General features: G+C 35.6%; 1 protein-coding gene across 4 annotated transcripts; it reads left to right on the top strand.

The window, feature by feature from the left end:
* The first annotated feature begins 671 nt into the window (after nt 1-671).
* LOC132277180 (casein kinase 1-like protein 3) lies at nt 672-15317 on the top strand. 4 transcript variants are annotated; one of them, XR_009470988.1, is made up of 17 exons: nt 672-994; nt 1106-1146; nt 7650-7719; nt 7886-8034; nt 8509-8604; nt 8749-8819; nt 9304-9365; nt 9448-9511; nt 9730-9814; nt 10259-10385; nt 11368-11450; nt 11697-11754; nt 12072-12208; nt 12458-12645; nt 12752-13139; nt 13501-13699; nt 14389-15317. XR_009470988.1 is itself a non-coding variant. In XM_059778954.1 (15 exons), the coding sequence occupies exons 1-14, from the start codon at nt 919-921 to the stop codon at nt 12635-12637; spliced, it is 1299 nt and encodes a 432-aa protein (XP_059634937.1). In that variant the 5' UTR covers nt 672-918; the 3' UTR covers nt 12638-12645; nt 12752-13248. The 4 variants fall into 4 exon arrangements, 1 of the variants encoding a protein (XP_059634937.1); XR_009470987.1 differs by having other exon boundaries at nt 13501-13714; XR_009470989.1 differs by lacking the exon at nt 13501-13699.
* The last annotated feature ends 511 nt before the right edge of the window (nt 15318-15828 follow it).

The raw sequence follows: 15828 nt of genomic DNA, 5'->3' as shown, positions 1-15828 counted from the left end.
CCCTAGAATCAACCTATATCCTTGAATTACGGCTTTACAATCTTCTATAGTCAAATGTAATCTCCTAAAATAGGAAAGAAAGAAAACTCAATCCGTAAAGCTAATGACAACGTAATTCAACACTTACTATTCTCCTTTTGTCATCTCTACCAAATAAAGGGCTATTGAATATAACATAAATCTTAATGAAAAAGTTAGTTAGTAGAAGTATTCCATCCAACCAACAAAAAATGAGGGAAACGCCTGTACTAAGAATTTCTCGTCCATCCCTCCCCTTGTCTCTCCCTTCAACCATATCAAACTTATAGCTAAGACAGGACCTAAGAAACTTACTATTATCCCTTTTCAAAATGGAGAAATTAGTTGTTGTTGTGTTCGCATTTCTCCATTTCACTTGCACAATGCTATGGCACTACGTAAACAAAAATAAACTCAAAATGAGAGACGCGTAGATAAACGAAATTGATGAAATTGTCCGAGTGCCCCGCCAACATTTATTTACTAAACAAACCCAAATTCTGGCAGTAAAATCCGAATTGACATACGAACCCTCAACAGAATCCACGCTCATCAGAATCAACGAGTCACCCGACTGTACCTACTTCTATTCCAAAACTACCCTCTACTATCTCTTTCGTGGCAAACAATAAATTTCACTCTCGCCTTCCAAAAAATTATACAGTAATTAACTCTTTCATCATTGTACGAGTCTTCTGAGCGCTTTCACTCTCTTTTTCTGTCGTCATCTCCCCCGAATCCCGCGTGTGTGGTTTCAGTTTCTCGGGAAATAATACAAGTAGTAAATATTTTCCATCTATCCAATCAGTCTGTTCTCATCATTCAATTCTGAGGTGAACCTGAAAGTCCAAGCTAACTTTGATGCTCTGAGAGGTTCGATCCGCTGATCTGCTATATAGCATGGAAAGAATCGTCGGAGGGAAATTCAAGCTTGGCCGTAAGATTGGAAGCGGATCATTCGGCGAAATCTATCTAGGTGAGCTCCGATTTCGTAGACATATAAATCTAGCTTCGGTTTTATTAGTCTTCTCGTTTTATGCTTTTGAGTTCGAGGTTTATCGGATTGTGATAATTTTTTTTTTGGCAGCTACTCATGTTGATACGTTCGAGATCGTCGCTGTGAAGATTGTGAGTCTCAATCGATTTTTCGAAATGTTTCTCTTTTGTTACGGGGAGTTGAATTTGTCATGCCTATTACTTCTGCTGTTTTGAATTGATGATTATATTTTTGGTCTCTTTCATATTCTTATGTTTGCAATTTTTCGTTCAAGGTTTTAGGAAATGAAATTTGTACTTTGATCCTTCAACAATTCATGCTGTTACGATCTCTTTATACACAGATATCCACATGTGAGAATAATTGTTTTAATGTCTTGTCAACATTGATTTTCGGTGTGGAATTCTGAAGCATTGTTCACGCGTAGTGAAATTTTGTGATTTAGCAAAATATTTTCTTCTTCTTTTTTTAGTTATTGGCCTGCCGTATGGCTTTACTGGAGAAAACTTTCTCATAATTTAGCTCTATGTGGAATAAGAGGCAGAAAAGTGAACTGCAACTGCATTTGTCATGCCCCAAAATTTCTAATAAATAACCCTTGTCCTGTACTAAAAAATGGTTAACATGACTCACATATAACATCCACAATCATCCATCAATAATAATAAACACCTTTTAATTACCTATCATTCCAAAAATAATCTATGATATCCACTAATGAAATAGAAATTCCACCAACAAGGTGAACTTTATTACATAATTCCTTGTTCAGAAACAGTATCAAATTAAAATATAGATCATCCAAAAAGTCATTGTTTCTCCATTGAACCTCCTTTGCATGCTAAATCAACATACACCTGAAAGTGATAAAGGGGTGAGCTCACAAGCTCAGCAAGAAATGCCAAACACAATTATTGTTCAACAAGTTAACCTTATATTCCTTTATATAAAGATAACCCATATAAGATACTTTAATCACAATAATTTCTAATAATATGCAACCACGGTTCGAATCTTGTGGAATTTTTTTACTTATCAAAAAAAAAATTCTAATAATATGCAACCACATTCGTGCCCACTACAAAAACTCACTAGAACGTTATCTTGCACAATAATCTTACTTACCATCTCGACTAACAATTACTAAATACCCACTTATCTCACACGAGCCCCGGCCTCCCCTCAAACGGGGGCTACACTAATGTAACTATCTCACTTGAGCCCCAAGCTCCCCTCCATCAGGTGGTGTGACTCGCATAATCCCGGACTACCGAATACACACATGTTGCTGGGTTGTATGTCTACTCACTCAGATGGTCCTGGACCACGTCCACATAATAAAGGGTACATTCAGCCCAGTGGTCATAACAACAACGTTAGTGCACTCTCATAAGCAGGTCTCGAATCATACCGAATAAATAATCATAGGGTTAGTCCTGGAGTATTGCTCCGACTAGTTAAATCACCTCAATTCAATACCAAATACACTGCTTTAATAAATGTCCTTTAACATTTAAATAATGCTAACTAAAATTTTTTTTTCATGAGTTCACCAAACACCGTAATTAAATAATTAATTAATTACCATATACATCACATACCCAGAATCTTAGTTTTGAATCCTGCCAATCAACTCTAAAAAAATTACCTTCAATATCCTCCAATTTGATTTGCCATTTAACTGCACTTACCTTCATCTGTATGAAGGATAACTAATTTTTAATCACTAATAATGGTTCAAGTGCTTTGATTGGATCCTTTAATTCCTTAGTTCGGGCTCATATGACTATGGCATACATGTACTAGTAATTCCTGAGTTATGACTAGCCCAAAGTCATGACTTAAAATCTAATCATAATTGACCCTAAAGGAAAATTTGTAGCTGCAAAGGAAAATTTGATCCAGAGTTACAAAGAATAATTGAATCCAGAGTTGTAGCTGCAAAGGAAAATTTGATCTGTCGGCAAAGTGTAGTTGCAAAGAATAATTTTGCTTCGTCAATAGAATTTCGTTGCAAAGGAAAAGATTTTAGGTTCATCGTCAAGGCGTCGCTAAAATTTTTTTTTGACTTGCCACTAAGGCGTCGCTAAAGAATCTGGTTCGCCATTGAGGTGTCGCTAGGAGAAATAAATAAATTTGACTTGCCACCAAAGCGTCGCTGAAGAATCTGGTTCATCGCCAAGGTGTTGCTGCAACAAAATACCAAAACAAAGTTTCCATAATTAGATCTTCCATGATAGATGTGATTACGTCATGACCCGCATGTTTGCAAAACATGTAATCAAATCCATAATGACAACCAACAGGCCGGTGGCTTAGCGGTATCAGGCCCCTACTTCCCAAAGGGAGGTCAGGGGTTCAAGTTTCAGTGGAGGCATGTGTGTGTGAATACCAACTAGGAAAAAAAAAAAAAAATCCACAATGACACACATCACCCATAAGTAAACAACACTGGCTCTCTTTAATTATACTAAACACATTCCAAACACTCCATTCATACAGTCATTCTCTAAACCAATCTATCAGATTTATGAAATCGACACATTACCCCGACTACCAATTAATCACTTATTCTACAATCCATTATTGTAGTCATTCTCTAAACCTATTGGTATACATCATATATGGCAATAAAGAAAATACCATTCATGCACAGATACCCGAACCATATTATATGATTAATGAACAGGAAGAATTATATTCCACCTGTACTTGTGTAAATAAATACCATGTGTCATATAATCTCCAAAATCCATCCTATCATTTATGTAGAGCACATACACTACATCAAGAATCCACAATTCATTCAATTAAATGCTTGTTGCCGTCATTAAACAAATACTTCCAGATAAACTAAATTCAACATTTAACTTCTACTATAATCACATAAGTCAAGCAGGTTACATAAACTCTAACTAAGATTCATAATGTATTCTATACATACAATCTTTCATAGGTCAATTAATTAATGTCCATCCTCGTTATATACTATATATATACTATATAAAGATTGACATTCCATAATAACTAATAAGTATACCCACATACACGAAAGAGCTATTGTCCGACAATAATTAAATTTTATGAATCCAGAATTGATTTACACCGATTAAATAAATAAATAAATAAATAAATATATATATATATATATATATATATATATATACATATATTGTGGATGTTATATGCGAGTCACGTGCCAGTTTTTAGTGCACAACAAGGGTACTTGTGTTAGAAATTTTGGGGCGTAACAGAATGGTATCAGAGCCTGACCGAGCCGGAAGTGTGGCCAACGGGGACGTTGGATCCCAAAGGGGGATGATTGTGGCAACCTTATGGGCAGGTGCAAGAAGCACTGGCAGGCTAACACACTGGGCAAGATACAGGTGTACAATCCCACATCGCCTGGGTGTGGAAAGTGAAAGTGCTATATATGTAGGTGTGTCACTTCAATTGGTATGAAGCCTTTTAGGGCAAAGTTTAAGAGCAAAACTGTGCAGTCTCGGGCCCAAAGCGGACAATATCATACCATGTAGTGGAGTGGGTCGTTTCAGCATTTTTGTAATGTTAATTTGGTTAGTCTTCGCTAGTTGAGGATTTTGGAAGAGCGGTCTGGATACAAACATGACCTTTGCAGAAGTGGCTGTCTTTAGATACATTAAATCAATCCCGGTTTGACTCATTTAGAATAACAGTGGTAGGCTCAGTTGGGTGGTCTTATGTTTACCACGTTCGTTGTGCTGAATAATGCATTCATTATACTTCAGGTATTTTTTATTAATCAACATCTTCTCAGCAAACAAACGGACATTTGGTTCAGATACAATGAATTGTGTCATAAAAGCTGCATCACATTAGAGAATAGTTTTTGTGTAAATGGTACAGTCAAAACTAGAGAAGCAGATTTTGGAAATCATTTCTACAACTTCTTCTGTGATGCTTTGTTTGCCTTATTAGCTAACACCAAATTTATTTATTTGTTGTTATAAAAAAGACTAACTCTATACCTTATTAGCTAGCATCAAATTAATTTATTGGGTGAAATACACTAACCTGTCCTGAGGTTTGTCCTAATTATACCCATTCCTCCATCTGAAATGACTTTTTTAGCTTTACAATGACATTTAATTACCAAAAGACTTTATTTTTATGGACAAAAATACCCTTTTATCTCTATGTCTATCATTTTCTCTCTTTCCATCTACCACTATCATCTCCCTCAAGACCCAAATCCAAACCAAAAAAAAAAAAAATTCCGGACCAAATGCTCATAACATCAATTTAACCTAATACCAAATTCTAATAATAGAAATAAAATAAATAAATTATAGCACTTGTAAAGTGAGATCTACACTGACGTTCCTAAGCTCTCTCAAGAAGTTCATATTACCCATCTCCATGTTTGATTCCAAGAAATTTGACTGCAATTAAAATCCAAAATCCAAAAGGCATGAATAAAAACACAAACAATTAAATGTTCCCTCAGTAGTAGTATTCAAAGAACATTATATAAGTTAAAATCCAAACACCAGTAGAACTTATAACACTTTTCTTCTAAATTAAATCAGCTATATTAACCAAATACCAAATCCTAATTATAGAAATGAATAGAGTTAGGTAACGTTCAGAATTTAAGCCATGAACATGTATATATAAACACACACATATATATACACACACTAACCAATCGAAAAAGCTACCTCCCATATTTGGGTCTCGGCTAGACCATGGAGACACACACACACACACACACACACACATAGAAGTTACCCATTTCTTATTAGGTAATCCAGACTGTATATATATGTGTGTGTATGTATATATACATATATGGAATTTACCCATTTCTTATTTGGTAATCCAAAAATGGTTTCTTGTTTCTTCAACTACTTACTACTCTGTGTTAATTTGAAGAGAGATAATGGTTGGACGGCGGAGAGAGAGAGAGAGCCGGAGACCCACCCATCATCCCTTTCTTTAATCGCTGTAACACTTTTATTATATATATTCTGTGTACATATCAATACATATATATATCATTCTTGTTGCAATCACTATGTCTAGTTCGAGATGGCTTCCAACACCGTCACTACTCCCATCATCATCATCTTCTTCAATCAACCCACAAAACCCTAATTTCAGTCTCCTCATTCGTACGAAAAGAAATCTAAGGATTGAGAAAGAAGAAAGAGGGAAGAAAATAAAGGTGGCAATTTGGTCATTTCATAGTAGCAGATATTTTAACATTTATAATATTAAAATATTAGGGGTATGAATGTAAAATCATCCTAAAAATGAGCTTAGTTTTGCTGGAGGGGAGGTCATTGCAATTTTTTTAAAAACTTTCAGCCAAGTGTAATTAGGTCATACCCCAGGGAGGTCATTGTATTTAACTCATTTAGAAGTAACACTGGTAGGCTCAGTTGGGTGGTCTTATGTTTACCACGTTCAATGTGCTGAATAATGCATTCATTAGACTTCAGGTATTTTTTATTAGTCAACATCTTCTCAGCAACCAAACAGACATTTGGTTCAGATACAATGAATTGTATCATAAAAGTTGCATCACATTAGACTGGTTTGGGATGTTCGATTCAGGCGATTATTTCAGGATTGGGAGATTGAGGAGGCCATTCGCTTTTTGGCATTGTTGTATCGCCAGAGGATTATGGTTGGGGATTCAGATAGTTGGGCTTGGGCAGCCAACTCTCAGGGGCGTTTTGAGGTTAGGTCCTTTTTTCAGATGTCTCACAGATGATCCTGGAGTTTGCTTTCCTTGGAAGGCTGTTTGGCACTCTAAGGCTCCTCTCAAGATGGGCTTCTTTGCTTGGACTTCTGGGAAGGATCTTAACCCAGGATAATTTGAGAAGGAGGACTCAGGTGGTCAATCGTTGCTATATGTGCCTTCGGGATGAGGAAACTGTTGATCACCTTCTCCTCCATTGCACCATGCCAGAGACTGTTGGGATTTGATGTTTGGCTTGTTTGGGTTTCTTTGGGTTATGCCTGGATCCGTTAGAGGATTGATTGAGGCTTGGAGAGGTTACCTTCTTGGGCTCACATTCAAGATGCTTGAAGGGCTACGCCTCTTTGTGTATGGTGGTATATTTGGCTGGAGAGGAATAGGAGATATTTTGAGGGGAAGGAGATGTCGATTTCTACTCTCAAATTCTCTATTCTTTCCACTCTTTTTTGTTTGGTTTCAGGGAGAGATCATAGTTCTATAGAGGAAATTGTAGATTTTTTGGCCTCTTTGAAGGTTTAGAGGTCCTTTGTGGCCTTCTGATTTTCTCTTGGGATTCGCTCCCCTTTTGAATGCTTTTATAAAATCTTACTTATCAAAAAAAAAAAAATGTTTCAATCCTTGACTAGAATTGACGTTTGTAAACGGTACAGCCAAAACATGAGAAGCAGATTTTGGAAAACATTTCTACAACTTCTTGTGTAATGCTTTGTGTCCCTTATTAGCTAACACCAAATTTATTTACTTCTTGTTACAAAAAAGATTAACTATATGCCTTGTTAGCTAACATCAAATTAATTTATATGTTGTTATAAAAAAGATTAACTATTTTTTTTGATAAGTAAAAAAAAAAAGATTAACTATATGTATTTGTTTATTTAATTTTTGCAGGAAAACAACAAGACGAAACATCCACAACTGTTTTACGAGGCTAAGTTATATAATATCCTTCAGGGAGGAAGTATGTTTGATTCGAAAATAAATTTGTCATATATCTATATTTATATATACGTAGATGCATATATATATGCATGATATAATAGTTATGTTATCTCAGTAAGTCATTGTATCCTCCATTTTAGATTCTTTGTAATAGATATATGTATTTTAATTTGACTGTCTTTTAGGTGGTATTCCTGGGATAAAATGGTCTGGTGTAGATGGGGATGACAATATCCTTGTCCTGGATTTGCTGGGACCAAGTCTTGAAGATCTGTTTGTCTATTGTGGTAGAAAGTTTTCACTAAAGACAGTGTTGATGTTGGCTGATCAAATGGTGAGTACTATTTAACATCTGTGGGCTATGAAGACATTTGAATTGATCTCTTTATGGATAATCTTCTTACAGGTCACGCTTTATCAAAGTAGGGAACAATCTGCTGTACATAATTTGCTGTTTAGTAATTGTGACTTGTGATAGTTGCTGTTGCTGATGATGTTTCACCAAAAAAAAATTTGCATAATACACCTTCCCTGCATATTTCTGAAGTAAATAAAAAATTCAAAACTCTATAGGTGTATGACTGAACATGTTTTCGACACATATGGAGATGCTATAGTCTCAGCAAGCTCCCAAGTGGCATTTTTTTAACATGTTTTGGACACTGATGGAGATGTTAGTCTCAGCAAGCTCCCATGCTCATTCTAAAAAGTTTGTTATGTAGATGTTGCATATGACATTGAAGATGACTTTAATCTTACTCCCCCCTCCCTTCCCTCTTTTTTACCTGTCTTGTCTTCCCTTTGCCAGATAACAAGAATAGAATATATGCATTCTAAAGGATTTTTACATAGGGACATCAAACCTGATAACTTCCTTATGGGGCTTGGTCGAAAAGCAAACCAGGTAATAATAATAGCAGTGCCTCTTTATCACTTCACATGGATTCCTTCTTCTTCGTTTTTTTTTTTTTTTTTTTTTTTTTTTTTTTTTTTTTTTTTTTTTTTTTTAAAGGTTCTCATGTTCTTGTCCTTATAATGCACTCATCAGGTTTACATTATTGATTTTGGGCTTGCAAAAAGATATCGAGATTCTACAACCAATCGCCATATTCCTTACAGGTGTTCTTCCAGTCTATATGTAATACTTCTTTGTGTTTGAATTCTCTTATCTGTTGTCAACTATTCTTATGCTATTTAACCGATTTTACCATTTCATGTTGGCTTGCTAATACTTCAATTTATTCTGATCGTTACCTTTTGAAAACATATTTGGGGGAAATTTTTTACTTAAAATGTTTTAATGTCAAATAAGATTATTTTTTATATCTGCTCTGTTCTCTAATACATGTTGTCTCGTAGGTCACAAAGTAGTGATATTCTCTGTAATTTCATAAATCTGGTTTATATTTGAAGAAGTAATATGCTTCTTTTATTTATTAATTAATTTATTTGAGACTTTCTTAGAGTAACAGAATACTTTTTTTGATTCCTATGAAAATTCAATACAGGGAGAACATTGCTTCTTCTATTAAATTATTAATTTATTTTGAGACTTTCTTAGAGTAACAGCACTTTCTTTGATTCCTATGAAAATTCAATACAGGGAGAACAAAAACTTAACCGGAACTGCACGCTACGCAAGCTGTAATACTCATCTTGGAATTGGTAAGCATAGATATACTTTGTTAGACCTTTCTTAATTGGAATAAGGAACTTGATTTTTCTCAATTGATTGCCAACTTTGTAGAGCAAAGCAGGCGTGATGATTTAGAATCTCTTGGATATGTACTTCTATATTTCTTGAGGGGAAGGTATGCAATTTTGTTTCTCTGCTTTCCTTTTTCCATCTTTTCTTGACCAAATTACCTTCTGAGATGGAATTTGTGGATTTCATACAAATAATGTATTGAAAATTCAAGCTATATCTGTGTGTGTTGCTTTGTATCTATTTATTGGTGTAAATTTATTCATGTATTTTCCTGCCATATATATTTCTTTTCCTCCCACTGACACGAATGCTTGTGCATAGCCTTCCATGGCAAGGTTTAAAGGCCGCCACAAAGAAGCAGAAATATGACAAAATTTGTGAAAAGAAGTTATCAACTCCCATTGAGGTATGTATGAATCATCGGTCTATCTCGTCATAGTTGTGTATTTCTAAATATTGTGTGGTTTAAGTTGAACTGAATTTATCTGGGAATATCATACTAAAAAGTGGTCCTAAAGAGAACTTGATTAAAGAACAGGTTTGGAAGAAATATAAGAAAAAAATATATATATATTATTTGTGGGTAAAGTTTACAAGAAAATAGGTTTTGAACTTCCCCATGATGCATATAGAATATGATTTAGAGAAAATAATAAAATAGTTATTAATGGTGCCACGCTTTCATTTGATAACCAATGCACAAATAAGTGAAAGAAACAGTTTATTTTTTTATTTTTTTTTTTCCTTCTCAGTATCTAAACCCAGGTTTAAGGTAATTTAGGCAAAGCTCATTCTGTTGAGTCAGTTATGCAACTTCAATTTGAACTGATTCGATAGTTATTTCCTGAAGGTTTTATGCAAGTCTCACCCAGTGGAGTTTGCATCATATTTCCATTACTGCCACTCGTTGACATTTGATCAGCGGCCTGATTATGGATTCCTGAAACGTCTGTTCCGCGAGTTGTTCACTCGTGAAGGTATGATTGACAACGTCTAGATGTTGATAATATATAGGAGTACACATTTATGGAGGCTGTTTGAAAGTTGAAAAATCCATGCCAATGGCCCTTTCCGGCTAGATGTAGAGTTGAAGAAAGCAATACCAAAAACCAGTCCCCGAACAATTTAGGTTCAGCAATTAAGCATGTGTTTGGTAGGAAGGAAGAATGGGAAGAATAAAGGAGGGTTAAAAAGTGGAATGATGGATGAACTTTCCTTGATATGGTAATAGAAAAACGAAGAGGGGGCCTGCTTCTGCTTCCCAATAGTGGAGGAAAGGGTTCCCTACCCTTTTCACATTTTTACTAAAGACACAATGGTAATGCAAAATGCCTTTTCTTTTTCATTTCCCTCGCTGCACAACCAAGCAAAAGAGGGAAAGTCTCCTTCTGGTAATACTTCAACCTTCCTACCTTCACTTCCTATTTTTCATTTCTCATACCGAACGGAGCATTATGGAAATATTTATCTTTATGCTGCTGCCTTGTTTCATGAGTTTCTATCCACAATGTTAGCTGATGCAAAAAAAAAAAAAACAAAAACTGCCAACACACCAAAAAAAAAAAAAAACTGCCAACACACCAACCCAACCCCCCCCCCCCCCCCCCCCCCCCCCTCTGTTACACCTAGGTATTAGCTACATTTCTTTAGATTGGTAGCAAATTTTGGTTTATGTGATCTGCTTAGTGTATGTTAAACGAAAATATTTTTTGTTGACCGTGCCTAAGGTAAGTCCTTCTATATGTAACAGCAAACACAAAAACTTAAATATTGATTTGTACTTTGTTTCTTATTTTATCTATTTATATATTTGTTCTTTCAAAATATTTTTTGTATTGTCCTGTTGCTTATATTTCTGTTTACCTAAAATTGATGGGACAAATTCAATTTTATAGTGTTCTGCTCGGTTGTTCTTATATATCCAGACAAACTACCTACTAATATTTTATTTCGTGTCAGGATATGAATTTGATTATGTATTTGATTGGACCATCCTGAAGTACCAACAGGCACAAAAGAGTAAACCTCAGCCACTATTATCTGTTAGTATTCTCGCTACTTTGTTTCTTGTTTTCTTCCCCAATGAATCACCATTAAGATTGCATGGATTTGATGATACCCGATGTTACTGAAGTGATTTTTAGCTGTGAAGCTTGCTACAATACTTCTTTCTTTACTGCATGAATTGCAATTCCATAAAATTTCAAGTATTGAAGTTGCTCATATGAAAATGAAATTTTGATATCATCTTTCACACATCCAACAAGATTCAATACTCAAATTTACAGCCAGTTCCTGGAGAGAGCAGCAGTCGGGTAATGCCAGTGGATGTGGACAAGCATCAAGGTTAGATCTTGCTAGCGCACTCACACATCTAATGAGAAAAAGTTATCTTTTTAGTTGCCTATCTTGCTTCACATATCTTCCAGAAACGGCCTGTTAGAAGGAATTTGTTACCCTTTTTATTTGTACAGTTTACACTGCTGAATCAAATCAATCAGAACAAAAACGCGAGTTACCATAATAGTTTTCCAATTTGCTAAAGTGGTCATGCTCAATGTTAAGCTGATATGTCAATAGAACCATTGATCTTTTATGGGATACTAACCTCTGATTATAATTAACCACGAATGAGTATCACGAGTTGTTCATTTTACTGTCAGTGGGTAACAATGCTTCCTATACTGCTGAAGTAAAAGAACGCATGAGGTCAAGCAATGCCGCCAGTCCTGGCATTCGCGTGCAATTTAAATCACCAATTGACAGGAACTTGAGCTCTGACAATCACCGTGAGAGACACGTAAGTCATTTCATCTCTTTTTTGTTTTGTTTGCAAATATGTAACATTTGTTGCCATATTGCTAGTATTGACTATGTTGTGAAAAAATTCTGGGCAATTTTTACTGCCATTTGCATCATATTGTATACTGCAAAGCAAATACAATGCATATTGCCAGTCGTCTCAGTCCTGGCATTTGCATAGCTCATTATTGCTGTTATCATTCAGTTGAAAATGGACCACTGATAGTTCAATGTTACATTTTCATAGATCCTGAGCAGTGAACACATCCCATCCACTTCATTTCCTCTTGTTGGGGTCTCCAAGAGAAATGCCCCAAAACCTGTATTACCCGCTGAAACCACGAACTCCAGCCATGGGCATGGCGACAAAGTTGGTCCTTCAGGCAGCTGGATTTCATCCCTGCACCGTATTTCTTCTGCCAAGTGATTGATTTGGTAATATTATCTGGTTCATTCTTGAGTGGATTATATTTATTGCGGCTAAACTGCTACCTTTAAGGAGTTTTACTTGATTACTTATTCCTCATTTTTATGTTTTCAGCTATAGATTTGGAAAAGATATTTGGATATATCTACAGAGGTGCAAACATACCATAAATTTAAGTAGCTATCATTCCTCTCGGGGTGTCAACTTGCATACTATAAGTTCAAGGTGATTACAAGCACATGGGATGATCCTTGAATATACTGCTCAGATATTGGTTGACATGACCTAGGGATGCATCTCTGGTGGAGCAAACAAGCTGTGAATATGTATCGCAACATTTGTCTATAGGTGGCAGCTCGTTAATATATTTTTCTTAAGGTGACTAAAAATACATTGGTTGATTGAATACAGACTACTCAAGAGTTTGGATCCTCTTCTGTAAATAGATGTCACAATCACAGCAACTTGTGTTTTACAGTTCTTTGTAACATGAATGATGCGTGTAAGTGTTTTCCCCAAAATTTTCTATCAACAGATTCTACAGTTCACTTTAGTTCTTGCAAAGGTTGTTGATATTGTTTGTTACTTTATTGATTACTGGTTATTAGTCATTTCTGTGTAACCTTATTGCTTTATATGCCTTTGGATCAGACACTGAATATGTCAAGAACATTTTACACTCATGGAACACTGAATTTATGTTTATAGAACAACTTATATGGAAGTCCCTTGGGCAGAAGAATGACATGTTTGTGCATGAATTCCTATCTATGAAAGCTATAACTGAGAAATATATACGATTGATGTGTTTTGCTCTATTTCTTCTTCTTCTTTTCACTGATGATTTGCTTCCATACATGTAGCTGGAAAAGGCTTTGAGAGTTGAGTTGAGTTATTGCTCCCGTGCGTCCAAACTCCTTCCATTTCAGGGAATGCTATATGAGATTTTCCATATGAACTGATGGGGCCATATGAACATTTATTATGATAATCAAACTTCACATAAAGCAAAAATTGTGGCTCACAAGAGCTTTCGAAATTAAGATCATGGAGATACTAAAGGTATAGCCTTAGCAGGTGCATACTCTTCACTATTTGCTGGCATCCATTTGAGAAATCATCCTAGAAGGCCAAAATACTCGGATTTTGGTTTTATTTTTGAATTAGATATCAGTCATAATTTCATTTTTATTTCTTTCTATGATTGCTTATGGTTGCATACTTAATGAAAATGAATGTGGACAAATTTCTACCTCTACATATTGGAGTTACCATATTTACCAAACAAAAGAGTGGCTTAGTTCTCCTTTATAAAGAATTTTGCATGGTTTTCTTGTTTTGTTGTTCTTGCAGATTTATTTATCTTACTTTTGTTAGCTGATGTTGGTATTATAAATAGAAGTGCTTATTGTTATAAATTATCTGTTTATAGAAAATCCTAGATTTGTTTCAGGTTTCCCCAAACAACTTTGAAACTCTTCTGAGTTGTTTTGTTGTGCTCTTTATCTTTACTATGTTTATGATTTCTCAAGTTGTCGTGTGCTTATTAAAAAAAAAATTAACACCTAACTAGTTCTCTCAATTAGCATTGACTACTAAGTAGGATTGCATGTAATTATTACAGGTTAGGTCTTTCATTTGACAACCATGACTCGTCCCTGCAATTATTTGTCTAATATCAAAACCTCTGAAAACATGTAGCATGTCAGTTTTCATACTTCCTAATTTGCAGGATTTCTTCTTTTCCTTAGGATGCTGTCACGAGGGTGAAATGAATCAGGGGAATACCAAGTAGCATACGACGATGGTAGTGAAGATCATGGGACAAATGACTATGTCTCCTTCTACTTCTGCTTCAGGGGAAGGTTGGCGTACTACTGCATAGGGGACAGGTGAAAAGGGATTATGGATTGTTCAGGAGGTGACAGAAAAGCTAATTTTCCACCTTAGATTTGAGAAGATATTATGAATTGGTTATTTTTCACCAGGGAAAACATAATGTGTGATTTCGCAGCCATGATGCTTTGAAATCAAGTATCTAAAAACAAAAGCAGACTTGCTGGTAATGCTTGAAAATCCATGCCAGCAATACCTGCTGCTCTTATAGCTTAATTGGTTGCTCATGTGGCATTCGGATCCAGCAGCTTGTGAAGCTGTGTAAGGCAGAAGCCTAGGGATGAGAATGCTGAAAAGCCAAGGCAGTAATAATTGTTGCTCACTCAAAATGGTTTGTGTCTGTTCTTATTTGCATCAAGCAGCTGGCAAAACTGATGGACAGAGAGGGAGGTTTAGGGTTCAGTTAGCTTCTTATTTTTTGCGGCTTGAAATGACATCCGGCTTGAAGTCATAAGAAGTCCAACGCAAAAGTTGGATTTCAATTTGGATGCCACTGAAAAGCCGAGTGTGCCAATCCATAGCTTTTCAAGACATGGCATGACCCCTCTTGCCTATGTCTTGCCTTGGGACAACTATTGAGGGGCTAACACTTGGTCCACTTGGGGAAACTATAATATCTATCTTGCTTTCTTTTCATTGTAGCAATGCCATTTTTCTCTATAGAGGTCTTCGGAATAAGCTGCCAGGTATAGCTCTGTATCTGTTACCTAATTGAGGACCAATAACATCATCATACTTTTCAGTAATGTGGCAAATATAATTGCACATTTTTTATTTTTTTGGACATTTGTTCTCCGGATATAAGTTTTGGTTTGATTGTTGATTTGTATGACATTAGAGTTAATTCTTGCTTTGATACCATAAGGTTTTACTTTAAAGCTATCAGGGATGCATTTGTCATGGAACTCCAACTATTCTCTTGGGGCCCTCTTATAAGATAAATTGTTTATCTGAGAATTTTTATGACCCACTCTGTTGTTTGTTGACCTTTCAGGTTCACTCTTTTTGAACCTAGGCAAGTGACACTGATTGCTGTGTTTTAATGGTGTTGTAGAATTGGTGTCTTTTGTGATATCAGCACTGCCTCTGGATGGAGACCTCAAGTAGATGTGGCCAGTATTAAGGCTTTTTACTGTGTTTTTCTCTGAATGAGATTCGTCCTTTCTTTCTCAAGCACATATTTCACCACATACTTTATATGATCAAGGCTGGTGATATGGATATTGGTTTTGCAATAGTTGACAGAAGATGACTAAATCAGATTCACCACTAGTATAGATCAGTTTCTATCGCGC

The sequence above is a fragment of the Cornus florida genome, unplaced genomic scaffold, assembly GCF_030987335.1.
Source record: "Cornus florida cultivar Cherokee Brave unplaced genomic scaffold, ASM3098733v1 CherokeeBrave_3.0.0_Hap2_Chr10, whole genome shotgun sequence".
NCBI lineage: Eukaryota > Viridiplantae > Streptophyta > Magnoliopsida > Cornales > Cornaceae > Cornus > Cornus florida.
The sequence above is the reverse complement of the archived record's forward strand: the minus strand, read 5'-3'. Positions and strand labels throughout refer to the sequence as shown.